Raw genomic sequence first — 27,972 nt, forward strand, 5'->3', positions numbered from 1 at the left:
GCAGATCATTTGAAAAACCTTCTTGGTTTTAAAAAACAAAAAGGTTTTTCAATATTTTTCCAATAACTCACCGTTCAATTGAAATGGATACCTGGGGACTAAAACACATGACTTCAAGTTAACAAAAAAAAAAAAAAGAAAGAAAAAAAAAAAGAAAAAAGCACATCAATAATGTGACAGAGGCGATACGACACATCACTAATTCCTGCCTGCCACACCGTTAGTGGTCGCTTGGGGGAGCTGTAACCTTCTTTTGGCAAGTTAGGATGGCCGCTCCGTAATGACGTCACGACGCGTACTCCTGGCAGCCAGCGCCGCTGCTGTGCGTGCGTTTTCCCTTAGTCCAAAAGAAGCTTGTGAGCTGTGTTCATGGAGGGACCACGTGTTTCAGCCTTTGCTGTTTTTCATAAGGAGTCCCAGAGGCAGGTTAGTTAGAGGAGTCTGTATTAAAATGGCTACTAAGATGTATTTGGATTACTATATACTGTGTGACTTTACTGCGTTCCAGGATCAGAATACCATATACCTGAGATAGCAGCATTGTATGCTACATTGTATATCTACTGCCTTATATGCAGCTCTGTCTGTGTAACCTTACTGTCTGATTACACTCTGTTCAATTCTTTAAGCAAAGTGTACAACATTGACTAATATTGCAAACACTGCACCCTGACTTTGGAAGCTCTACAATATTATTATATATTATATTTGGTATCACTTCCTCAATACTTAGAGGATCTGTGGAGCAAGGAGCTTATGACCTATTATGTATATATGTATTGTATTTATTGTGTTAGAGGTTTTTATTCATTTTTTTTTTTACGACAGCTGTATGTACTGTGCTGTCCCTCTCATATAACACAGCATGCAAAGAACATATGCTAACGCTGAATAAATATAATATACATAGATTTATCAGGAATTAAGTGGTGCCGCAGATTGTGGGAATGCGTTTTCAAAAACTGACCAATTGTGTTTTATCCAATCAGGATCTACAAAGCTCGAAATCTTTGTAAACTTTTATCCAAAACTCTCTTTTTTTTTGTAAAAAAATTTTTGTTTAGTATTCTCCCTATTATTGTATTAAACTAATGTATTCTGAAGCACTGTACAATATGAATGTGCACTAAAAAAAGACAAAGACAATCTAAAGGAATTCCTGCTGATATAAACGTACAGTCTGAAGTAAGTGTAACTATTATTGTGTCTTTCAGGAAGGTGTTGTGAAGAAGAGCAAACATGCAATTTCAAAGCCATCGCAGAAACACAAACTGTTGAAGAAGAAAAGGAAACTTTTGTCATCTGGACCTGAAACCAATGCAAGCAGCTTACCTGCCCTCGAAAATGTAAACGAGATTGAAGAAGCGAATGGAGAGGTGTATAGTGTCAATTCAAAGAAAGAAAAACATTCTAACAAAAAAGTTAAAAAGCTTAATACACCTGCAAAAAACAAAATACTGAATACTTCAGTGACCACGGTAATATACATTTATTTATATATTTTACTTCTAATTCTGGAATAAAAGTTGCCTGGTGTTAGTAGTGATTTTTTTTCCAATTTTTAAATGTGCTTTAAAGGGACACTATAAGCACCAAGACCACTTCTTCTCATTGTCACTGCCCCCTTAGTCCTGGAATGTAAATCAGTGCAGTTTTATAGAAACGGCAATAATTGCATTGCAGAACTAAGACTGCGTTTAGTTCCTGTCATTCAGACAGCCACTAGAGACACCTACTGCTTGCTAGGTGACGTTTGGTTGCCTGATACTGGACATCCTCATGCTCTGCATTAAGGACATCCAGCTTCAGTTAAATCCCCACAGGAAAGCATAGAAGCAATGTTTCTCTATGAGTAGGACCTAATACCCTCGCCGTGCATGCGCATTAGCCTTAAATAATTGTATCTCCATCTCTAAATTGAACTTTAATCACATACAGGAGGCTCTTGCCGGGTCTAGCAAGCTATTAACATAGCAGGGGATAATAAAATCTAAATTAAACAGAACTTGCAATAAAGAAAGGATAAACTTTAGATGACTCTTTACAGGAAGTGTTTAGGAAGGCTGTGCAAGTCACATGCAGGGAGGTGTGACTAGGGTTCATAAACACAGTGATTTAACTCCTAAATGGTAGATAATTGAGTAGTGAGGCTGCAGGGCATGTTCTATACACCAAAACTACTTCATTAAGTTAGTTGTTTTGGTGACTATAGTGTCCCTTTAAGGATATTTAAATTATTGACTATTTCTCACATTGTAAACTAGTCGCAATAGCATAGTTTTTATTACATGAATTTAAACCTTTTCTTTTGTCTCACCGCAAAGTGACCTAACATTTGCCAAACCAACCTTTATTAAAGGGAACCTTGTGCACCATAACCACTGCAACACATTGTAGTGGTTAAAGAGCAACAATGCCTTATGTGTCATCCCTGGTTTCTATCAAACCATGGGGGGGAGGGGTGGGAGACTAGGTTTACACTGGGATCCAAAGCCCAGCTCTTCTGCAGCCACTCAGACATTACAGATACAGAATAATATTTCTGTTTTATCAAAACCATCCAATCTTGGACAACAGTGGTAGCTTCTTAGCCCAGTGCTCACAGCCCTTTCTGCCGTCAAAAATGTTCAAATTTTCCAAGCAGTTACAGAGAGGCCATGCCTTGGGCTCTGGCAGGAGTCAGTTTTTGTCAAATAGTTTAGTTTAACCCTTTAAGGACCAAACTTCTGGAATAAAATGAAATCATGACATGTCATACATGTCGTGTCCTTAAGGGGTTAAAAAAGATTTGACAAAAAACTGTTTACGGCAGCCAAAGACTCAATGCACCATAACTTGCATATTACAGTGAGCCGTGGTGGATATGGTTTTTGGAGTGCCTTTCAAAGACTTGTCTAGTGGGAGATAGTACTTGGTGGTGCGTTTTGCATGCGTTAGTAGGACAATACATTATATGTGTTAAACTGGTCTTTGCCTATATTTTCATGATCCATCATTCAATGTTGCGATTGCTTTCTAATTAAAATATTCCTGTATGGTATGTAGGATTATCTACTAGTTTTATACATGGCCCAAAATCCCTTAACTGCAACTATGAATTATTTATTATTAGTTTGATTTTATGCTTTCTAGATTCTGTTGTCATGTAAGTCCAACATCTTTTATTTTTGCTAGGGTCGTAAGGGATGGAATTCTAAACTGTTGAAGTTTTAATATATTCTTTGAGATGTATACTTGTAGGGGAGATCAGATGTTAATATTTATATTTTGCTCCAGGATGTTGAGAGCAGCAGCAAACAGCACGTTGGACCTCCACTTCTCAGTGTGTTACAAGATCTCGGCAAGATTCAGAACAGCAGAGACAGAGCATCGACTCTCTTCGAGTGGCTGATATCTCCCATTAAACCTGCAGACTTTTTCAGGTATGCTATTCATTGCCATTTGCAGTCTCTTGGAATGGACTCACATCAAGTGAGCCCCAATATTTTTCTTTTTTTTTTCTTTTCTGGTGAATAATTTTGATATTTTTATTTTTCGAAAATACCTTATTGCAAAAATGGGTAATTAGACCCTTTATCTGTTATTTATCATTCTTTAAACACTTAACCCTGTATACCGAAAGAAAAGCTTCCACATATTTATGACCTTCTTTACCTCTCTAATTGTAAAGTGCTTTCGATTACCGGTATGTTGGTGCTATATAAATAACAATAATACTTTATTTGCAACTAAGTCAATTGTAAAGCTGAAAACACATGAACCAGCAGATAATTACATTTGCTACATTTTGAATTCCAAAATGGAAAGTGCACTAGGGAGCTAGATCAAAGTGTTCTGTTCTAAAAAGTAGTGCACATAAAAAATTAAGGGAGTGGAGTCACCACTAGAATGTGTTTGCTGGTTTCCATTGTGATTGCACCATAGGAAATATTATCGCCTAGCTATATACCTGTATAAACATCCATCCGATGATGTTGTCCGACTGGTTCAGTTGCGTTTACACTCACTGCAACCTGACTCAACTGAAACCATGACAAGAATGGCATCAAAAGTGTATTAAAGGACCACTATAGGCACCTAGACCACTTTAGCTCAATGGATTGGTCTGGCTGCCAGGTCCCTCTAGTTTTAAAACTCCAGCTGTACACATAGCAGTTTTAGAGAAACTGCTATGTTTCACTGAGGGTTAATCCAGCCTCTAGTGGCTGTCTCACTGACCGCCACTAGAGGCCACTTCCGCGATTCCCACTGTGAAAATCAGTGAGAAGATGCTGACTTCCATAGGAAAGCATTTAGTAATGCTTTCCTATGGGCGTTTTTAATGTGCGCTGCTCTAGCCGCGTATGCGCATTCGGCTCCACTTGGGAGCCAACGTCGGAGGGGGAGGAGAGCACACCATCGCCGAGGGAGTTCAGCGCTGGAGAAAGGTAAGTGGCTGAAGGGGTTTTAACCCCTTCAGTCCAGCGGGAGGGGGGCAGTGTCGGTGGGGTGGGACCTAAGGACTACATAGTTCCAGGAAAACGAGTTTGTTTTCCTGGCACTATAGTGGTCCTTTCACATTTATCATGGAAATGCTGCTTGGTTACTTGAAAGCCTACATTTTGGTATCTGAGAATGAAATCCATTATATACGTCTAACTCCTGTGTCAGAGATGTGCTGTATTTACTTGCAGAATCCTGTATGGACTGTTTTATGGTCCAGGTTCTTCATATTTTGGAGTGATTATTATTATTATTATTTGCCATTTATATAGCGCCAACAGATTCCGTAGCGCTTTACAATATTTTGAGAGGGGGGGATGTAACAATAAATAAGACAATTACAAGAAAACTTACAGGAATAATAGGTTGAAGAGGACCCTGCTCAAATGAGCTTACAGTCTATAGGAGGTGGGGTATTAGAAACATTAGGATAGGAAATATCAAGTAGGAGTGAAGCAGAGCTGGAGGAGAGAGCAAAGCACTATCCCATAGGGACAGGTATGTAAGGGAGAGATTACTCTGGGAGGCCATACGCTTTCCTGAAGAGATGGGATTTAAGGCCCTTCTTAAATGATTGAAGACTAGGGGAGAGTCTGATGGCAGTAGGCAAGTTATTCCATAGGAGAGGAGCCGCCCGTGAGAAGTCCTGCAAGCGTGAGTTGGCCGTACGGGTGCGAGCAGCGGTCAGGAGGTGGTCGCGGGCAGAGCGGAGGGTACGAGGAGGGGCATACCTCTGGATCAGTGAAGAGATATAAGAGGGGCTGGAATTGTTCAGTGCTTTAAATGTATGGGTTAGCACTTTGAATTGACTCCTATAGGATACAGGGAGCCAATGTAAGGACTGGCAGAGGGGCGAGGTGTGAGAGGACCGACTGGATAGGAAAATCAGTCTAGCTGCAGCATTCATTACAGACTGTAGCGGGGCAGTACGGCTTTTGGGGAGACCAATCAGGAGAGGGTTACAGTAATCCATGCGGGAAATTACTAGAGCATGGACAAGCTCCTTGGTAGCATCTTGCGTAAGAAAGGGGCGGATGCGGGCTATGTTTTTGAGTTGGAACCTACAGGACTTGGAAACAAACTGGATGTGAGACTCAAAGGTGAGACCAGAGTCAAGTATGACGCCAAGACAGCGCGCTTGTAGGGATGGACTTATGTGGATATCACTGACTTGAAGGGAGAGTGAGAGAGGAGGATCAGTATTAGGAGGAGGAAAGACAAGGAGTTCAGTTTTAGAGAGGTTAAGTTTGAGAAAGCGTGACGACATCCAGTCAGAGATGGAAGAGAGGCAAGCAGTGACACGTTGCAGGACGGCCGGGGAGAGGTCCGGTGAGGAGAGGTATATCTGAGTGTCATCAGCGTACAGGTGGTAGTTGAATCCAAAAGAGGCAATAAGTTTTCCAAGAGAGGCAGTATAAAGAGAAAATAGAAGGGGACCAAGGACAGAGCCTTGGGGAACTCCAACCGAGACAGGGCGAGGGGAGGAGGAATGGTATATCCTAAAGTTTAGGTTGCAAGAATGTTTTTCATTTCATTCTGTGGAAATTCTGTCTTTGTGTCTATACTCCCTTTACTAAAGTAGGGTTAAGCCTGTGCCAGTTTTTTTTTATTGAAATCTGTGAGTTTTTAAAAATCTCTTCCTGTTTCTATTTACCATATTTTATACATTAACCTGGCAAGGTCTCCACATCCCTAGGAATCCACATTCAGTAAATTGTTACCAGTCTTGCAACAGTCTTAAAGATTCCCCTATTCTATTATTTGTCTTAATGCCTTTGATCTGATAGTAGACATATTCATATTTTCCATTTTTATTCTAGGGATATTTGGGAAAAAAAACCTGCTCTTATTAAACGGCACAACAACAGCTATTACAGTGGATTATTTTCCACATCGGAATTTGACCGGATCCTTCGAGACGTGAGTTTGAGCAGCTGTATTTGTTTTGACCCATGTATTGCGTCCTGCAGGGTCTAAACTTGACTCTTAACTTCATCAGTAAAACCTTTGGTACAGGGATTTGTTAGATACCTTGTTTACTCTGATTGTTCTCAAAAACAAAATTTACGTTAAAATAGCCCAGCTACAACGGATTTGAATATTTCTCCAAATTGGTTATATTGGCCTAAAGTTTATATTCTGATTTTTAGTTCTCCATTGTTCAGTGTTTACTGAATAAACACTTGAGTTTTCAACACAGTTTAACTTTAATGCTCTTCTAAGCACCAAAACAAGTTTGTATTATTAAAAACGTTTATGGCACTGGGAGTATCCTGCAAACGCTCTTCATTCTTTTAAATGGCCTTCTTCCTTGACTTATAAATGCATCAACGTGTATTATTTATCTGACACAGAAAATCAGTTTTACTTCTTGCCGTTAGTTTTGTCCAAATTGTACGTGTGGTGCACGTGCAATGTTGCTTGAGTGATCACTGCACACAGCTCAGTTCATAAAAGCATGAGCCAGGCTTTGTAAAAGCTAGTAGCAGTTACAATACACATGCTTTCAGTTTAATGAGACGTTACACATTCTCAGTAGTGATACTTGTTAAATACACTCATGTTTTATAGTTTTTTAAAAAGATGGGTCAGTATTTGAGATTATGTGAACTATAAAACTTCATAACTTCTAACATACTTTCCTTTATGTTTTGGATGTAGGACAATGTGCAGTTTGGTGTTAACCTGGATGTCACCAGTTATACTGATGGAAAACGAGAAACCCATAATCCTCCTGGCCGAGCGCTGCCACTGGTTGTGTGGGACTATTTTAGGGTAAGTATAAGCATCCTTTCTGCTTGCATGAACTGATTCCTTACTTGAAATGCTGGCACCAGGTAGTCTCATGCAGTAGTATGTGGATCTAACTCATACCTTGCCCCAATATCTTACTACTACCTTTACCTATCCATAGTGTCTGGGTATTAGTGTTGTCTCGGTTTTGTATTAAAGGGACACTATAGTCGCCTGAACAACTACAGCTTAATGTAGTTGTTCAGGTATTATCTATAGCTCCCTGCAGGCAATCTAATGTAAACACTGTATTTTCAGAGAAAATACAGTGTTTACATTGATTGATAGGAATACCTCCAGTGGCCGTCACTCAGACGGCCACTAGAGGGACTTCCTATCACGCAGGGCCCTAAAAAGGCCCTGGACACGTCAAACGTATTAAAATACATCTGACGTGTTCAGGAGAGAGAAGGCACTGTGTGCGCGCCTTCTCTCTCCAGCCTGTCAGCGGAGGAGGGGGTCGGGCAAAGACTGCGAGCTGAGCTGTCACTCAGCTCAGCTCACGGCCGCGCGCATGCGCGGTAGTGCGCTCAGGACTTCAGAGGGCGGCATGAATGCCGCCTTCTGAAGTATGTGCGGCAAAGCCGCGCATGCGCACAAGGGAGCAATGACGCTTCCAAATGGAAGCGTCTGATTGCTCCCTGCTCGCGCCCGCCTATTTCGTCATTTTGACGAAATAGGGGGCGCGGCTTCACGAGGCTCCCGGCGCTGGAACCAGGTAAGTAAAATTGCCTCCCTGGAGAGTCCCTTTAAAGTCTCGGACAGAGTCTCCTATCTTGGTCTCCTTTCCTCCATATTATTCTATATCCCTCTTTCTCCACGTAAGTCCTTCTTATCTTCCCTATGTATTTCATAAGATGGGGAACTAGGGAGTTGTGAGAGAAGGTAGATTTTGTTTGATAGTTTTTATAAAATTCAAATATTTTAATCTTTTGTGTTGTTCTGTGTGTATTGTACGTTTTTTTTATTTATATATATATTTTTTAATTGTTTTTGTTTTCCCCAATTGCATAGCGGTGCGTAATATGTTTGCACTTTATAAATGCCAGTAATAATAATAGGTTATTTCTAATCTACTTATGATCGCTCTGTCAGCTATGCTTTCAGTTCACCTACTTGAACCTTAAATTTGAAGTTCTTAGTTTTTACAGTGAATAAGCCTGCTAAACCTTTTAAATCGTAATGCACTTAGCTTGGGAAGAAAATGGTATGTGCTTTAAAAAAATAAAAGAAAAGAAAATACATGCAATTTGAATTCACCCATCTAGCCAGAGTTAGATTATTTTTATCACTAGAGTAGTCCCAAGCTTTGTCCTCTGTACCTGTGTCCAGCTCTTACAGTGAAAGAAGAAAGTTAAAAATAAAAAATAAAAGTTTGTTACTGTAAATTATTTGTTTTCAAGCCTTCTGGTAATGCTAGGTTTGCAAGAAGACCGCTCATTATTGCTTTTTATTCCTACCTGTCTGTTTACAGAATGGGTGTTCGCTGCGGTTGCTAAATCCCCAGGCATTTTCGCACACAGTGTGGAACTTCTTATCAGTCCTGCAAGAGCTCTTTGGAAGCATGGTTGGGAGCAACACGTAAGTCTGGATGTCCCAAAAAGAAAATGCTTACTTCTTCTTTTAAATGTTCAGAGTATATTCTTTGGGGGTTTGTTCTTGTCACTTTGTATATAAGATGGAACATTTCATCCCTCCACAACTGTGTATCCATAGATTAAATAGAAAACTATACTTTAATTCTGTTTCAAAACAAATTTTTACTCCCCAATAATGTTTCTGAAAATGTTTCAGCAGAAACCATACATGCTTATTTTAAAATAATTTGCTTTCGTGATATGCTGTTGTGCGATGTGCAATCTCAACAAACATAATTTAATATAAGTGGTTTCATCTTTTTCCCTTTTTGAAAGGCCCTTAAAGGGACACTATAGGCGCCTAAATCAAAGTGTTCTTGGGGGTGCCATGTGGTTCTAGTTTTAACAGGGCAACTGTAAACATTGCCATTCTGCAGGAAAGGCAACGTTTTTTTTGCAGGGTTTAAATGTCTTTAGTGGCTGGCGGATTAAAGGACCACTATAGTGCCAGGAAAACATACTCGTTTTCCTGCCTCTATAGGGTCCTTGGATCCCCCTCAACCTCTGGGCCCCCCTCCCGCCGGGCTCTAGGGTGAGGAAGTGGTTAATCCCTTACCTTTTTCCAGCGCCAGGCTCCCTCAGCGCTGGGGACTCTACTCCTCCTTTCACCGTCATCTGCTGAATGCGCATGCGTGGCACGAGCCGCGCGCGCGCGTTCAGCCAGTCTCATAGGAAAGTATTCTCAATGCTTTGCTATGGACTCTGGCGTCTTCTCACTGTGAAAATCACAGAGAGAAGCGCCTCTAGCTGCTGTCAATGAGACAGAAACTAGAGCCTGGATTAACCCATCTTTTTCCTTTAATTGCAGCTACCTGACACCTGCAGGCACACAGGGATTTGCCCCACATTATGACGATATTGAAGCATTTGTGGTTCAGTTGGAAGGGAAGAAACACTGGAGAGTCTACAAGCCCAGGCAAGTGTTTAATTTGTTCAAATAAACGATGGATTAAGATTTGGCAAAATTATGGGAACTGTGGGTTGTTCTTGTTTTCCTACATAGCGCAATTATAGAATTGAAATAATTTTTCATGAATTTACAAATATCCATTCCCAAATAAATTGAGGCATGTCCCTAGTTTGACTATTATTAAAATTGGAGAAAAAAAAAAACAGAAGTAGATTTTGTTCCAAGGCTGTTTGCTGCCAGAAACACACACACAGCAGTTACCATTTTGAGAAATGCCCGGTCCCTACAGTCTGGCTATTCCAGACTACACACGGGTTTATACACTAGTGAATCTGTGACCCAGAACTGGGGAACACTCACCATGTGCAGTACTTCCTGCAAGCTGACCTCAACATAACCTATTCAATAAATCTGGAAGTATTTGATGGTAATGGTAAATGAACTAAATTCTATAAGTAGTATTAGAAATAACTAAGCAAGAGAGGGAGCTTGACTGACATGCTGCATAGTTGCAGTAGGCGTGTGCTCCTCTGCAATCTCATTTTAAAAGCCACTAAAGTGCACATTTTCCTTGAATATCAACGTAAACGTATTTGTACATGAGTCTGGTGCCCACTGGGCAACCTTATTGTGAGCTCAATATATTATAGAAGCTACAGCCGAGGAAGTCCAGTCTCCATGGATCGGTGAGGGTTATCCCTGTCCCCACCAAGCTCACTCTTACCTTTTGGTGACTCCTGGCACAATCGTGAAAGATAGCTTCCATGTGGATTATCGAAGATGGCTTACACGTTTTGGGCCCCTTCCTGGGTAGGGAACTACAAGGAATTTTACATGCCTGGGAGATCTGTCGCTGTCCAGCACTCCTTCAGAACCATACCCTGGATATAAGGAGTGTGGCCCATGGACATTGTGTGCTGGTTCCTACTAACACCCAGGGCTGCAGTGGTGCTGACCGGCGACACGGACAGTACCGAACATGCCCCATACCTCTCTGGGGGGACTATACAATAATTCCTTTTCAGGCATTTGCATATGCTGAAAGGGCTGACTTTGTGGGGTCACTTAATATAAACAGGGCTGTCAGGCCATGGCTTTCTTACAATTATCACCGTATATGCTACCCTACAATTGATTATTGCGATATTCTATATTGTTACTCATTATGTTTTTGTTGCTGTATATACGAGCCAGTCACAGCATACATCCTGAGCCCAGCATTCTGTCTGCTTGGTGGGTTTACTTAGCTTTCGCTTAATAGAATGATAATTTTGTTACATTTTAAAATGCAAAATGAGGTTTCCTCTTCGATTGAGTGAGATTTAAAATTGGATTAATGTGTATTAGTGATAGAGCCTATTAATCTTAGCTATGCCAACATGACTCTGTGATATGTCTTGTATGTCTTATCTGTTTATACCACTGCTGCTGATATTTTGTGTAATTACGACATGTCCTGCTCCTGTACGCATCTCGCTATATTCTGTCGGTGTTGAAGGCTTGATATACCTCAATAAAAAATGAGTAATAATCTCTGGATGCTGTAATATCCAGAAGGACCCTATATAATAATCCATACTACTCAAGAACTTCATGTTTGTTGTAATGATGATAATACCGAGCCAAAGTGGAGAGGCATCCAGCAATTTCTCCCACTGCCTGGCCCATGGGATTATGAGCCTATGTGCAGGGACCCTTGAAAATCTTCTTAGTCATCAGTTCCCATTAAATAACATTGCATTTGTGCATGCAAACCTATGGTTTATGGAGCAAAATATACAAAGCTGTAAAACAAGTGCCTCTGCCATCATTCTCTTTATACCATAGTTTTCTGATATTTAAAGCACTGGAATCTAAAACATACCAAAATAATTTTAACCTAAAATTTAGAGGGGAACAATTAAACAATCTGTAGCATAATTATGGTGTACCCTAATTTCTATGTGTGTTCTAGTCTCCGTGCAGCTTACAGCACTGTCCTACGTAAAACTGATTTATTTCTATGTGTGTTTATATGCTAATCTAGTTATCAAAATGTTTTGCTTTTCCCTTCAGACAAAAGTCAGAACATCTCCCTCAGCTCTCAAGTGGTAAGTTGAGGTTCTTTAATGTTTGATATCTCATGAATAATTTATCCTGGTGAATCACCGTGAATACCGTATTTACTCTAATCTAATGCACACATGTATTGGCAAAATAAAGTCTCCAAAGTTTGAATGCGCATTAGGTTCGATGATGCATTAGATACGACAGGCATACGATGCAAATTCATCTGGGCAAAATTCACATTTGCATAGCTGCAAGAGTGATGCGAGACTTGGTTTTTGTGTACAGTAAAGTTGTACCTCTTATCTTTGTCGCAATGCGGATTTCGTCCAGGTCATAGGGCGGTCCTCCCTTATCAACCTATATGTTGTATAGAAGTATCTTGTACAAATGTGAATGACAGTCACCCGTGAAAACATTTTTTTGCTTTCAGGTTTCAACATTTGAATGCGCCTTAGATTCGAGTAAATATGGTATTTTTCTTAGTTTCATAACTCCATATATACATAAGAAGATTATCTGTGTTCTTGACATTAAGTAACACGTAATTTAGCTCCATATTGTCACTCTCATCTCTCACCATATTCATTCATAGCACATTCTCTATCTGTTTATATTCTTTATCTGTTCATTGTGTCTCCCACTGCTCTGGCTATAGCATGATTTGTTTTATATTTGAATCTCATTACATCTGTTGCTATATTTTTATTTTGACAGTTAATTTCAGTGACGAACACATTGGGGATCCGATCTTGGAAACGATCCTTGAAGCTGGAGATCTCTTGTATTTCCCGCGAGGTTTTATCCACCAGGGAGATTGCCTTCCTGATGCACACTCCCTACATATAACGGTTTCCTCGTTTCAGAAAAATAGCTGGATAAACCTGCTTGAAAAAGTAAGAATGTTTTTCCTTGTTGGTTATACATACCATTGAACGTGGCTCTGCTGCCTGCACCCAGGGCTGCTCTGCTGAGCTTTGGCCGAGGTTATGGCTCATAGCCCAGAGGTCTGTCTAAGGTTGGTGTACACCTATCGCTGTTAATTGCACTGTATAACTGCCGTTTGTGAGCATGTTGTGACTTACATTGCAACCCAGGATATTATTTTTTTTTTATTGTTTACTCTTCTTCTGCTGTTAATTTTTATTGAGGCAATGATAAAGAAAAGTATGTACATACAGGAGTTAAAACATATGTTTACAGTAGCACAGTTGCATAAGCATAGAAGCGTATCAACGTGTGTGTATATATGTATGTAGATAGTTAATAGAAAGCTAAACACAAATACACTAGTAAAGCCATGAGACTTGCTTTTTCCACAGAAATCTCACTTTAACAGTGATCTCACTACTGCAAGGGATTCTGGGTAGGCATGTGCAAATGAGATCAACAAAGAACCACATTTTTGCCTCATAATTCCACTTTATACGTGGATTCCTTGGAGTATGTGCCTGCTGTATACAACAGCTTTGAAACACAACTCAGGAAGAGGAGCAAAGCTAGTGAACCACTTATGGGCAACTGTTTTGTTGTTAATGCAACTCATCAGCATGAGGTTGGTTACTGGCTTGTTGATCTCATTTGCATACACCTACCCAGAATCCCTTGCAGTAGTAAGAGCACTGTTAAAGTGAGATTTCTGTGGAAAAAGCAAGGCTTGACTGGTGTGTGTATTTGTGTTTAGCAATGTATTAACTATTCACTTCAGGTGGAAGGGATTTTCAGCCACACTTTTTCCCCCACCACAAGGTATGTACTTTACAAGTAACGTCAAGCCTCCACAGCAAGCCAGTAGCCAACCTCATGCTGATGAGAGTTGCATTAACAACGAAACAGCTGTCCATGAGTGTGGTGTAAACTCCATAATATGTCTGCCTCATTTTTAAGTTATCTAAGGAACATGCTAGGTACACCTGTCTATTCAAAACTAAGTACATGCTAAAGATCAAGATGATGGGTAGCTGGAGAGTAGTATAATAAGAAACAAATCACCACAGTGCTAAGCTTGACAACAGAATACTAGTAGCTGGTATAGACATATATACTGAGAGGGAGTCTTAAAGATTGAAGAGAAGAGAGTCGAGTAACAAGAGATGTACAAATAATTAAATATATGAAAGTAGGTAAAAACAAGCATAGTAAAACAGAGTAGGAGCCACTGGATTCCCGCATGGGATGCTGCGTAGCCTTCGGGTTCGGCTCCAGGATACTGGTGGTGATGGCGTGCAGGTAAGTCTGTCTGGGCTCAGCCCATGTCCTCCTCCTGCTTGTGTACGTTAATATCAGAATCCCAACATGAAGGCGAGTCTGGTGCGTGCCACTCCGCCAGCCCCAGGCACAACATGAGCCTTCAACCTGTTCCCTAAGGTTCCTGCACCATTTGGGGCCAACAATGTTCCGCCCCCAGGCTTTAGGGCAGTGGTTCGAGAAAGACCCCCGGGGGGCTCAGAGCCCAGAAAGCCAGGCGTGGGGTCTGCTGTTATTTTTATTATATGAAAAAAAATCTAAATAATAAAAAAAAAATACAAAATACCTATCATTGAACATAACCTTATTAGGTGCATTTCTGTAATGTTCTATTGTGTTGTACTTAACCCTCAATAAAAACTATTTGATGCATTGCAGTAAGGGATTTGTACTGGCCATGGTTAAACTTGTATACCGCTTTACATGCTGGTACCAGTTGTCAAATAGCTTCAGAAATTGGATCGATTTTATCCTAAGGCCCCTAGGGGTTGTCTGTCTAACGCTAACTTTGGCCAGTGTTTGTGACCAAATGGCTACTAAAAAAGACTGGACATACCCCATTTGCAATACCTTGGGTTGTCTACTATTGCAAATGGTATGCCATTATGGGTGTACATTTTATTCCTGGGCTACTATACAGTCCCAAAGGCAACGTAACCAATCTCGCGAATTTCAATTTCAAATGTAACGTGCTATATTTATTATTTTCATATTAAATTATGTTTCATAGCTAAATATTTGATATTACCGTATATACTCGAGTATAAGCCGAGTTTTTCAGCCCATTTTTTGGGCTGAAAAACCCCAACTCGGCTTATACTCGAGTCAAGGTCTGTATTATGGCAATTTACATTGCCATAATACAGACTGGGGGAGAGGGGGGCTGGCAGAGCTGTAACTTACCTGTTCTGCAGCTCCTGTCAGCTCTCTCCTCCTCTGCGCCGTCCGTTCAGCACCTCGGTCAGCTCCCAGTGTAAATCTCGCGAGAGCCGCGGCTCTCGCGAGACTTACAGTGTGAGCTGATAGAAGGAGCTGCACGGACGGCGCAGAGGAGGAGAGAGCTGACAGGAGCTGCAGAACAGGTAAGTTACAGCTCTGCCAGCCCCCCTCTCCCCCCCACTGAACTGCCACTGGACCACCAGGGAAGGAGAGCCCCCATGTATCAAGCAGGGAGGGGGGACGAAAAATAAATAAATAAAAATATAAATAAAATAAGAAATAATAATAAAAAATAATAATAATAAAAAATAATAATAAAAAAGGGGGTATAAGGACCACTGTGGGAGGGGGGGGGGGTATAAGGACCACTGTGGGAGGGGGGGGGTATAAGGACCACTGTGGGAGGGGGGGGGTATAAGGACCACTGTGGGAGGGGGGGGTATAAGGACCACTATGGGAGGGGGGGGGGGTATAAGGACCACTATGGGAGGGGGGGGGGTATAAGGACCACTATGGGAGGGGGGGTATAAGGACCACTATGGGAGGGGGGGGTATAAGGACCACTATGGGAGGGAGGGGGTGGGATAAGGACCACTATGGGAGGGAGGGGGGTATAAGGACCGCTATGGGAGGGAGGGGGGTATAAGGACCGCTATGGGAGGGAGGGGGGGTATAAGGACCGCTATGGGAGGGAGGGGGGTATAAGGACCGCTATGGGAGGGAGGGGGGGAGATAAGGACCGCTATGGGAGGGAGGGGGGGGATAAGGACCGCTATGGGAGGGAGGGGGGGGGATAAGGACCGCTATGGGAGGGAGGGGGGGGGATAAGGACCGCTATGGGAGGGAGGGGGGGGGATAAGGACCGCTATGGGAGGGAGGGGGGGGGATAAGGACCGCTATGGGAGGGAGGGGGGGGGATAAGGACCGCTATGGGAGGGAGGGGGGGGATAAGGACCGCTATGGGAGGGAGGGGTGGGATAAGGACCGCTATGGGAGGGAGGGGGGGGATAAGGACCGCTATGGGAGGGAGGGGGGGGATAAGGACCACTATGGGAGGGAGGGGGGGGGGATAAGGACCACTAGGGGAGGGGAGGGGGAAGTAAGGACCACTAGGGCAGGGGAGGGTAAGGACCACTAGGGCAGGGGAGGGGAAGGACCACTAGGGGAGGGGTGAGTCAGGACCACTGGGGGAGGGGGGTGAAGGAACACGGGGGTGGGGAGGTAAGGACCACTGAGGGAGGAGGAGGGGAGGTCAGGACATATGGGGGGCGGGCAAATATCCTTGCACCGGCCCTGCACACGCTGCACTCATACACACACACGCTGCACTCATACACGCACGCTGCACTCATACACGCACGCTGCACTCATACACGCACGCTGCACTCATACACGCACGCTGCACTCATACACGCACGCTGCACTCATACACGCACGCTGCACTCATACACGCACGCTGCACTCATACACGCACGCTGCACTCATACACGCACGCTGCACTCATACACGCACGCTGCACTCATACACGCACGCTGCACTCATACACGCACGCTGCACTCATACACGCACGCTGCACTCATACACGCACGCTGCACTCATACACGCACGCTGCACTCATACACGCACGCTGCACTCATACACGCACGCTGCACTCATACACGCACGCTGCACTCATACACGCACGCTGCACTCATACACGCACGCTGCACTCATACACGCACGCTGCACTCATACACGCACGCTGCACTCATACACGCACGCTGCATTCTTTATACACACACTGTAAATAAATATTCAATTAATATATTTTTTTTAGGATCTAATTTTATTTAGAAATTTACCAGTAGCTGCTGCATTTCCAACCCTAGTCTTATACTCGAGTCAATAAGTTTTCCCAGTTTTTTGGGGAAAAATTAGGGGCCTCGGCTTATATTCGGGTCGGCTTATACTCGAGTATATACGGTAAATGGAATTCCCGTTTCCCCTGAATAAAATTATGTATAATAAGGGGGGTGCATTTAATATGAAAGAGGTGAATTACGGTTTGACAGACATATAGCGCAAATGCCAGGTTTTGTTTATGTTTTGTTTTGTTCACAACGTGTACATTTGGCTCAGTCCTTAAGGGGTTAATGAACAACCATTGTTGAAGAGTAAACAGCATTGTTTACAGCAACAAGGCTGCTGTGTCCCACAATTCACCTGGTTGAGATGAATGGAATGTGGTGCTAAGACTGTCCCTTTAACATTCCTAATATGTTGTACATCATGCTTTTTGTTTTGCCTGAATTTATCAATGCATTGTTATAGAGGTGACATGTTCTAAGTTATGCCTCTGGTTTTATGTGGAACACGTTAATTCCACCTTATAAGCGTGTGTTCGTTACTAACATACACTGTCTTCCCCTCCAGGTGTTGCCAGCGGCCCTAAAAGTTGCTGGAGAGGAGGATGTAGAGTTTCGTAAAGGACTTCCTCTTGACTACATGGATTATATGGGTGTACAGAACACTGATTCGGTAATTGTTTTTTTTATTTTCCTTCCCGTGTGATAAAACGTATATGAATTATTGAACCTAAAGAATAGATGAAATTGAAATTTATTTTTTTCCAAATACATTTTGTATATATGGATTCAGGATCCTTTGAACCCCAAATCATTCTGATCTATTTTAATACTAATAAAATGGTTTTGTGTAGTTGAACCGTCCCCTCTCTTACCCCTCATACACTTGTCTGTAATAAACATGGATCGTTTTGTAACATTTAGTTATATCATCACTTTTAATTCACCTTAAATTACACTATTTCCTCCTACGTATTCTATATCCTGTATAAAAATAGACTTGGCTTATAACTCTATTACCTGTGCATCATCATTACCACATGCATTGCTTTTCTAGTCTAATGTATAGAGTGCTACAAAATCAAGTTATCAGAAACTCTGAAACCTTGTTTTTTTCCTGTCATCTTACCCATTTCAAAATAAAAAGGAAGCTGTTTGGTCAGAAGCTATGGCATTGTTAAAAAAGGGTGTGATAGAAAGAGTGCCAAGACATCAGGAAGAAAAAGGGGTATATCCCAGATTCTTCCTGGTCCCACAGCCAGATCAGTCAGTCAGACCTATTCTGGACCTAAAGAATATCAACAAGTATATTCCGTAATTCCAGATGGACACGATTTACTCTGTCACCCATTTATTGAACAAAGGGAATTTTATGGAAACTTTAGACCTAAAGGACGCCTATCTTCACTTTCCCATGGCGGTAACAATAAGGGAAATATCTAAGGTTTGCAGTTCACTCCGGTTCCAGTATCCATCATTTCCAATTCAAGGTCCTTCCCTTCGGGTTCGCATCGGCCCCAAGAATTTTTATCAAAATCCTTACGCCATTAACTGCAAGATTAAGTGAAATGGGTGTTTCTTTAATCCCATACCTGGACGACTGGCTTATCATACCTGACCCGATGTCCTCTGGAAAGGGATCTTCAAACAACAATGTGCATGCTCGGAAATCTTGGTTGGATTATCAATTTTAAAAAATCCCAGCTCTTGCCAACCCAAAAAAATTCAGTTTCTGGGTTTCAATCATAGATGCCAAGAGTTTTTTTTTCTGCAGAAGTTAGAGGAAGAAATTTTGTTTGCACCATAAGGCAAACAATGAGTGTACTGGGTACTTTGACGTCTACAGATCGGCAATACGTCCACTTCAATAGGAAATTTTAGCTCATTGGACAAAAAAGGACAAGGACCTAGATGCAAAGTTCAGCCTTTGAATGGAAACCCAAGCTATTTTGGTGGAAACAGTTGAAATTCCTGTCAATAGGTTTTCCTTTCCAGCAAAAAGAGTGCGTGATTATCACAACTTATGCATCAAAACTAGGATGGGGAGCACATCTGCTTTCACACTTCCGTCACAGGCTGTGTAATCCGGAAGAAAGAAAACACTCTTCTAATTACAAAGAGCTCAAAGCTGTCTGGTATGCCCTAGTAAAATTCAAACTACAAGGCAGTAAAGATACAGTAGGACAACAGCGCAACAGTAGCATATATCAACCGTCAGGGAGGTACAAAAATCAGAGGCCTGCACGTTCTATGTGGCTAGATTATGATGTGGTCCCAAAAACACCTGGAATCCATTTCAGCAGTTCACAGAAAAGGCAAACAAAATGTGGTAGCAGATGACCCCAGCAGGACCAAATGGCCACAAACAAGTTGGTCTCTACACCCTCAAGCCTTCTCAGAAATGGTAAAAAGATTCGGTCTTCCGGTAATAGATCTAATGGCAAGGCAGAGGAACAGAAAGTGCAGTAGTTTACTTCACTGTTCAGACAGGACAACCCTAAGGTTCTGGACAGCATGTTGATCCCCATGGGTTTCAGTCTGGCATACATTTTTTCCTCCTATCCCAATGATCCCGAGAACTTTACAGAAGATCAAAGCAGAACAAGCTCGAGTGATTGCTGTCTTCCCATATTGGCCAAACCGGAGCTGGTTCTCGACATTGCGACTTATGGCACTGGACTACTGGGAGCTTCAATACTCAGATCAACTCCTGTAAAATATTGTTCTTCCAGAAAAAAACTATTTGAATGTTCAGATTGACTGCCTGGCTGTTGCAAGGTTAATCCTGAAGAACCAGGGCATTCCAGATAACCTGTTTTATACAATTCTAAACTCCACCAGAGCTTTTACGTCTAGTATCTATTTGGGGATTTCGAACAATATTTCGGCATATTTGCTTTCATTGCCGTCCCTCTGTCAAGATGATTCTTCAGTTTCTGCAAGAAGGCTTTGAAAACGGACTCAGTGTCTCTACTTTAAAGGTTCACACTGCAGCCCATTGTTTGCTACAAGAGTTTGCGACATGTCTGCTGATTAGTTGTTTCTTCAAGTCCATTTTTCTACTAAGGCCACCTCTGAAATACTAATTCCCTTCCCGGGATTTATCTCTGGTGCTACAGTCTTTATGTAAAAGCTCCATTTGAACCACTTGAAGGTGTATCATTAAGAATTCTGTCTCTCAAGACTATTTTCCTGGTAGCAATAACCTCAGCTTGGAGAATTAGGAAGATCCAAGCCCTTTCCTCTTCATTGGAATTCAAGTTTCCAGAAAATGAATGAACCTCTGCTGCTTCCATCATTCTGTAGTACGGGAAGTTTGGATCAAGAACAAAAATGGCATAACTTTGATTTTCGCAAAGCACTTCTGATTTACTTATCCCGTTCAGAAGATTTTAGGTCCTCAGATCACCTGTTTATTAATTTTCAGGGTATGGGAGCATCTAAACCCAGTCTGGCGAGGTGGTTAATTGACACCATCAAGTTGGCTTATGAATTGCACGATGTGCAAATACCTTCCTCCATTAGAGCACACTCAACCAGAGCCATGTCCACTTCATGACGAGCGGAAAAATCCCACGCCTCTCCTGAAGACATCTGCAAACTGGCAACATGGTCATCTTTTCATACCTTCATCAAGCACTATTTTTTTGACATCTTCTCGTCCTCTGAAGCTGCTTTTGGGCGCAGGGTGCTTCAAGCTGTAGTTCGCTGAGACCCACCCTTTTAATGTTCCAGGGATCTTGTTCTATCCCACTGGTCCAGGGTTTTAGAGGGCAAGTAGGAGGGACTATTAAAATGATATATTTACAGTCTGCTTGTCCATCAAGAGGATACAATCCCACTGATGCTGCCACTATATTTTAAGGAAAAAAATAATTTACGGTTAGTAAAATTTCTGTTTTTCAATCTTTTCATTAACAACGAAACCGCTGTCCATGAGTGGTAATCTTGCTTTGCACCTGATTTGTTTAAAAGCTGTTTTGTACAACAGACATAAATAAGGTAAAAATTTATGCTAACCCAGAATACCTTGCAGTAGTAAGAGCACTGTTCTCGATCTCTGGATATACACATTTGATCATTTTTGTTTTGACATTAAAGGAGTAAAATGATTGGTATAATTGCATTATCATATCTAATGTGTGTGTTTTTGAGCACAATGATTAGACAGTATGATCTCCTTGGGCAAAATGGTATAATCATGTCATTGTGAATTCTTGACATATTTAATATCAGGAGGACCAACGCAGGAGCATATTTATCTCGAAAGTTCACACATTGATGAGGAAATTGGCAGATTACGCACCAGTGGATGCTGCTGTAGACCAGAAAGCCAAGGAATTCCTGCATGACTGCCTCCCTCCTGTACTGACACCAGGTATGCTGTGGTCAAAACTGTGTATCTCTTTCAAATACCGAAATACTTGATGTGAAGCTAAACAGCTTAAATGCTCACAAACATGTATAAAGACATTTTTTATCAAACAAAGCGTTTCCATTCAGTGGAAACGCTTTGCAAAACAACTGTGAATTAGTATGGCTGCAGAAGGTAGCTGAAAGGATTGAAAATACCAGACTTTTTTACTTTAAAGTGTATATTAGCTGGCACAGAGCATTATGGGGTAGATATCTTGGCCAATATTGGCCAATATTGCCATGAATGTTCTTTTAGCATGTTCGTAAATACTGTAAAAGCTGTGACGCTATGAACCAACTGGGCTGTGGAAGTGTATACAATGATGCTCTATTTTCCATCTCATGTTATGGTTAATATTACTGTATGTTTTTCTTTGAAGGTGAAAAGTCTCACAGTGTGTATGGAGCTCCAGTGACATGGGAAGATGGACGTGTCCAAGATAATGCTTTGCAGATTGGCGAAGACACCAAAATTAGGATACTCCGTGGTGGCATTGCGAGGTCAGGCTTATATTTCAGATGTGTCTCTGTGTGTGTAGTCTCTGTGACCTTTGTGACAAGTATATGTATGCACAGTGTGTGTAAAATGTGTATTTGTGCAATAATGTGGGATTGGCAAAGTGACAAAAGGAGGAAGACTCTAAGATGTCTACCTTGGGGCATGGCTTAAAATCTCAAATCCAATGTTACTTACTGCACAGGTCTAAACAGTTACTCACAACCTGAAGGTTGCATTGCAGACTCACTAAGGTGCAAATTTCTACTTTCCAGGGCTACATTTTCACTTGCCAGTGGCGAGTTATCGTGTTATTGTGTTATAGACAATATCTGATTTGTTGTTTGTGTTACAAATTTACAGATTATGTAGTGAAGGAGACTCTTGTCTGCTGTATTACTCAACAGACAACCCCAGAGTATACCACCAGGAGGAGCCAAAGAGCATTGAGATAGACTTCGAGGTAACATGCTTTCATATTGATGGTTAACAGTATGCTGCATAGGAAGCATTAAGATCTAAAAACAATTTATGGGAAAAATACTGTATATTCTCTGGAAGTCACCAATCTGATGATTCTTAACCATTTGGAGACCAAGGCTTTTCAGAGCATCTCTGCATTTGAGATTTAGACTGAGAGGCCATTAAACACAATGTGATCATGACATGTACATTTAGATCTGAAGGTCACTGTGATGGCTGCCAGTAAAAGGCATGCAATCGCTGGGGCTGGCTGTCCTTGAGATCACATGCCTTAAGGGACCTCCATATGGCTGTTTCCATGTATTACTTTTGCAAGCAACACCCAATGTAAATCTTCTGTCACAAAGTGCATAATGACAATGGTCATACAGTGTATTGCTGTTATTAAGGGGTTCAAATAAAGGGATCTTCAAGTAAATTGTCTGGCAGTACAACTGTACAGCCAACCACTAATTCAAATTATGTTAGTTTTAGCACTTTTGGTACAAGAGTGCCTTGGGGGGGGGCGGGGGGGGAGTTGTTGTTGTTATATATATATATATATATATATATATATATATATATATTTTTTTTTTTATACCCTCTTACCTACACTGAGTTGGCAACACATTATTCTCCACAAGCTTACTCCCATTCAATATAAGGTTCAATGAAAGTGCCAACACACAAGCACCCCAATAATACTTGCACTTACTCTACCTACCAATACATTTTAATGGTATTATACCGTTTATACTTTGTGCGACGATGTGCGGTCCTGCATGACCACCATATGTATCTGTATAATTTGTTATGAACCCCCCCCCAAAAAAAAATCAAACTACAAGTTAAACCCCTTAAGGACACGTGACATGTCATAATTCCCTTTTATTCCAGAAGTTTTGTCCTTAAGGGGTCCAATTAAACTTGGCAATCACTTTCTTTCTTTATTTTTCTCATCAACACAGCACGTGGATGCAGTAGAATACCTTCTCCATTCATATCCAAAGTACGTGGCTGTGCAAAACCTCCCCAGTGGGACTCTGGATGAAAAGGTATGCAATAATATTTATATACACTTTTTTTGTCATGCAGGGCTTAAAATTTACATTCACCTACCAGGCATTGGCGAGTAAATTTCAGGCCTGGATAGTAGCTTAAAACTTGACATTTTTGTAAAATGTAAAATATTAAGAGATTCTGGAAACATTTCAACCAGTGGGCCTTTGTGTTTTTAGTATGTTTCCAGAACATCTTTAGCATTATTACCCATAATGCACAGTTGAACTTTCGGTAACTAAACTTATTACCGTATTAGGGGTTTGTATATGTCATTAACATATATTATCCATGTATATTCGAGTTGACAACCATATCTTCTCTATAAAACGTCTGCTTTTTTTTTTATGTATGGAAACACGGCTTAAGTTACTTGACAATAAATGACAACCTTTATGAGAATTGAAAGAAACTTGTTATATCATTATGTGGGTCTATGTCTCCCATTTGTAGATAAAGTCCATACAGTAAAATGGATAGTTCCAGATTAAACAATCCATGAATGTTCTATACCACAGCGAGTTAGCAGTATAAATGATGTCATACACCTTGCAAAACTAACCAATCATCAGTTGTCCTGAGATCTATAATCTGTTGTTCCGAGGTTATCTGCTTATCTGAAATCCAGTTACTGTATAAACTAGCTTTGTCTCTGTATATAGATTATTTGCGAGATCTGTAATCTGCATAAATGGATTACTTGCGACTTTGTCCCTCTTATAGCAGGTGATTGATAATCTATTGTGCGTCTATTGGTTTTGTGCCAATATATGTTAATTAATATGTTCATTGCAGAAAAGTATTGTCCTTTTTATTGCTTAATAAAATGTAGAAATTGTACAACTAATGTGGCAGAAAAATTGCTTCACAAAGAACCTCTGTTCCTCTCCGTCTGCTACTGTCACATTCCTACACATGCTTTCTTGCTGTCATTGTCCTTGTTTACCCCGGTCATAGCAATCAGGTCGTCTAATATGATTAACACTGTGCAAGCATATGATGCCCAAAGTCTGGATCATTTTTTTTTATATGTGTGGGTGAAGCTGGAGGCTTTGAGTGCTGGATCACGGAGGACAGGTGAAGGGCAATACACTCCTCACAATACAGTACATTACGTTAGTGTCCTATTTCGGCATATCCTGCGCCCTTCCCAGCCTTTCACCGGGTAGTTTTTAACATAATTTAAAACAAAAAGCTACAAACATTTGCCGAGCTGGCAATGCTTAAATTAGAATTATTTTTTGGAAGTCGTTCACGGCAAGGATGTGAAAAGGCAGACTTTGCAGAGCTATAACCAATTCATACACATTAGTCTGCTAAGGTTAAATTTAAAAGTAATGTGTCAGTGAGTTGGTAGAAATACAGCAAGCAATCCCAAGAGCCTGAGACAGGAAGGTCCTTTGTATAGTTGAGAGAGAGGATACGTGTTGCCACTTTTTTCACAAGCAGGTGATGAGTTCCCCACTTAAGAATGTAATTCAACCTTTGTATGCCACACAGTATAATGCCATGTGAAAAGCCTGTACTTGTTGCCGTGGCAAAATATGCATGTCTGTCAAGCTTTTGCACAATAAAAATAAAGAATTTATAAAAAAAAAAAAAATTAATTCAAGGTTAAACTTGATGGACTCTAGTCTGGTGAGGTACCTGTAAAAGGCAAGCTTAGATCATTCAACTGATGGAGAGTGTCCCCCAAAATTGTAACACTGCCCCTTTGAAACTTTGCTAGAATGTCACTTGAAGCTTTAATAGCCTAAGGTAAACGGGAGCAGCTACTAAGCTTGTTTAGGGGATGAAAAAGTAGAAAGGAGCCACTGTGCATTACAAGAAATCTCCTCATTTGTAATGGCCTTGGGTACATCTCTGAGCCTAATATTGCAGGGACGTTGCCCTATCTTCAAGATTTGACATGTTCACTTTAAACCGGCAAAACTCTTGTCCACTGCCAAAGTTCTTTCAACCACAGCAACAATGCTATACAAAATATAGCTTCATTGTTATTTTAAATAAATGTGTATAAGTGGCTACTAAAGCTATATATAAAAACAAAACGGCTACATCAACAACATCTGCAAGACATTTACATTCATTCATACGAAAATAGCCCAACAGAGGCAGGAAAAAAAACAGGTGGAATACTGTAGTGTTGAAAAGGATACTTAAAGTCAAAGCAAATGTAGCGAATATAGAAAACAATGTTGCGAGCTCCTAACAGTGGAGTGATATAATATCTGCTAGTAAATATACTAATACTAAAAAAAGAAGCTGGATATCCTCAGGAAGTGTGAACAACGATGTTAGTGATTCAAGTCCTCAGGCTAATGGGGAACTGGACCGGTCCGATATTATGGATACTCCCCACCATGCGGCATAAAGAGGCACACACGTCCAAGTGTAAAATAATCTTCAAGTCTACAGTAAGTGTGTCCGTGAATATAATAAACTCCAAGCTATCTGTGAACATATCAGATCAACAGGAGATTTGAAGTTTGACCGGACAAGTGTGAGCAATGCTCCCTGCCTCCCGTCTAAAAAGTTTGTCCACCTTCTGCAGATGTTTATTAAAACCCAACAGAATAGATAGATTCATTCTATGTGGTAGAACTCTTATACATTTAAAAAATAAAAACCTGGCTGAATGGCACATAAATAGTAAAATAATTGGCACTTTCGGTCTGTGCGTTTCGTCCGTATCTCAGACTTTCTCAAGACCAATTAAATCTCCTCCCTATCCACCACCATATGCTTCTGGAACATGGGTCAGATGTCATGCAAAAAGCCTTAATATCAGCTTTTCTAAATGGGCGTTATACTCTAGCACTGAAGATCTTTGTGAGCCACTGGATACCAAAGGAAAGGCTGACAGGTAGCCCTTTAGGATGCCTGCCGCTGAGGATGCTCAGGAGTAAACCTCAGAAGGAAGAAAGACTTGGTTCACCCTCCTCTGAATGAAATCCGCAACCCTGAGGTCTGAACACCTAATGGAAAAGCTGGTCCACTGAGCACTCTACTACATTTTTTTTTTTTTATATATATAATCTTTATTGAAAAGTTTCCCCTTCTTTTCTCCCCCCTTTTTTCTTTTTTTTTTTTTTACATGCATTATTACAAACAAATACGAAAACATAAATTAAACATTCAACATTTACACATTAAGAATAAAATGACATAGGGTATGTATAAATATTGTTACAGTTCAGTCATAGTTTGGCAATTTTCATTCCGAAGAGGATGAAGTTAAATATATGTAATAAGTTCTAAGGGCCCTTTCCTTTTCTTTTCTCTTTCCTTCCTACTTCCTCTTCTCCCTTTTTCCCTCAATACCCCTTTACTCATTCCTCTTAGTTTTAAATCCCTTCCTTATATATTTCTGCATTGCCCTGAAACTCCCATCTACCCTAGTCTTAAAAAAGAAAAGACACACTCTCGCCGAGGGTTGGTCCCGAGTCAATCTTAAGAACCCGAGAGGCAACACTCATCAGTCATTCTATCTACTAATCAGGTTCCATATAACCACGGATATCCTGAAAGTGAATGCCCAGGGTTCACCCCCCAACCACAGTTCCATAGCATAAACATCCTAGTGTAAATTAAGACTCATTTCTTCTATCTAGTTTTATAATCCATTTCTGCCATTGTTCAATGCGCGGATTAAAGTCTCTACTACATTTTCTTAAAACTTCTCTAAGCATTCTAGAAAGCTGGAGGAAAGCTCAATCTAAACAGAACTGGCATTGCTTAAGGACCTAATGCCTATAGGCTTGAATACCATATCCTCTACATTACTAGTCTATGCACCAATGCTTTGTGTGTGTGTGAAAATGTATTCAGAAATGTATGGGGAGTACGTAGTGACAAATATTGGGCGACGTAACCCCTTAAGCTTTTTAAAGTGTCAAGAAAGGTATTGTATACAATTTGTGTTTTCTTATATCAGACATTATTTATACTTTGTTAGATTTGTATAGTTTATTCAGTTTTGACCTGTTGCATACACATCACTAAAGGTTCTCCCTGTACTGTGTTAATTAGCCAACTTTAACATTATTATTCATTATTACTCTATCTGCAGATCACTGTGGCCACTATTCTGTTTGAGAAAGGACTTCTGACTACCAAAGAGAGCTTGACTGTCACAAGATGACCTGCAAGGATATCATTGGTGATTAAATCCTGCTAAAACAGTTGTGCAAAAAAACAATCTGGAGAAATTGACATTTTCTGAGATGAAGCCATGGGTTTTGGACATTTAGTTTAAATAACCAGAAGGAAAATCATCTACAAGGAAAACCCTTTCTGTCTGATCTTGGTTTCCAATTCCATCGAAGAATCAATTTTAACGTTTTGTTTGCTGAATTTCCATTCTCCTTAATGAAGAAATTTATATTACAGAAACATTGAGAGATTTATGCATAAATGTGACTTTTTTGGACATCAAAAATGTGTTGTGTACCGGTTTAAATTTATTACATCCATTATGCTTGATTACATTTTCTTTAAATGTATTTACACAATCTGAACAGATTACTTGTATCTGTTGTTTTTATTGTTTTGAACATTTGCAGCTCCAAGGTTTAAATGTGTGGTTAACAGATTACTCAATATATAAAAAAAGGAATATATAGAAAAATATGATAATTA

The 27,972-nt window shown here is 40.7% G+C and overlaps 1 protein-coding gene across 1 annotated transcript; it reads left to right on the forward strand.

Moving 5' to 3' along the window:
- The first annotated feature begins 336 nt into the window (after window positions 1–336).
- RIOX1 (ribosomal oxygenase 1) lies at window positions 337–27,939 on the forward strand. Its single transcript, XM_063441362.1, has 15 exons — window positions 337–426; window positions 1,215–1,478; window positions 3,277–3,422; window positions 6,303–6,402; window positions 7,144–7,257; window positions 8,750–8,856; window positions 9,721–9,828; window positions 11,878–11,912; window positions 12,586–12,764; window positions 17,467–17,571; window positions 21,135–21,276; window positions 21,695–21,815; window positions 22,174–22,273; window positions 23,241–23,327; window positions 27,404–27,939. The coding sequence occupies exons 1-15, from the start codon at window positions 370–372 to the stop codon at window positions 27,473–27,475; spliced, it is 1,737 nt and encodes a 578-aa protein (XP_063297432.1). The 5' UTR covers window positions 337–369; the 3' UTR covers window positions 27,476–27,939.
- The last annotated feature ends 33 nt before the right edge of the window (window positions 27,940–27,972 follow it).

The sequence above is a fragment of the Pelobates fuscus genome, chromosome 2 (genome assembly GCF_036172605.1).
Source record: "Pelobates fuscus isolate aPelFus1 chromosome 2, aPelFus1.pri, whole genome shotgun sequence".
Taxonomy (NCBI): Eukaryota; Metazoa; Chordata; class Amphibia; order Anura; family Pelobatidae; genus Pelobates; species Pelobates fuscus.

Bases quoted from the DNA above. Each gene is read 5' to 3' on its own strand.
- RIOX1 (XM_063441362.1), top strand. From the start codon at position 370: ATGGAGGGACCACGTGTTTCAGCCTTTGCTGTTTTTCATAAGGAGTCC. The intron at 7,258-8,749 runs GTAAGTATAAGC...GTCTGTTTACAG, and splicing joins TTGTGTGGGACTATTTTAGG to AATGGGTGTTCGCTGCGGTT. The intron at 21,816-22,173 runs GTCAGGCTTATA...ACAAATTTACAG, and splicing joins CTCCGTGGTGGCATTGCGAG to ATTATGTAGTGAAGGAGACT.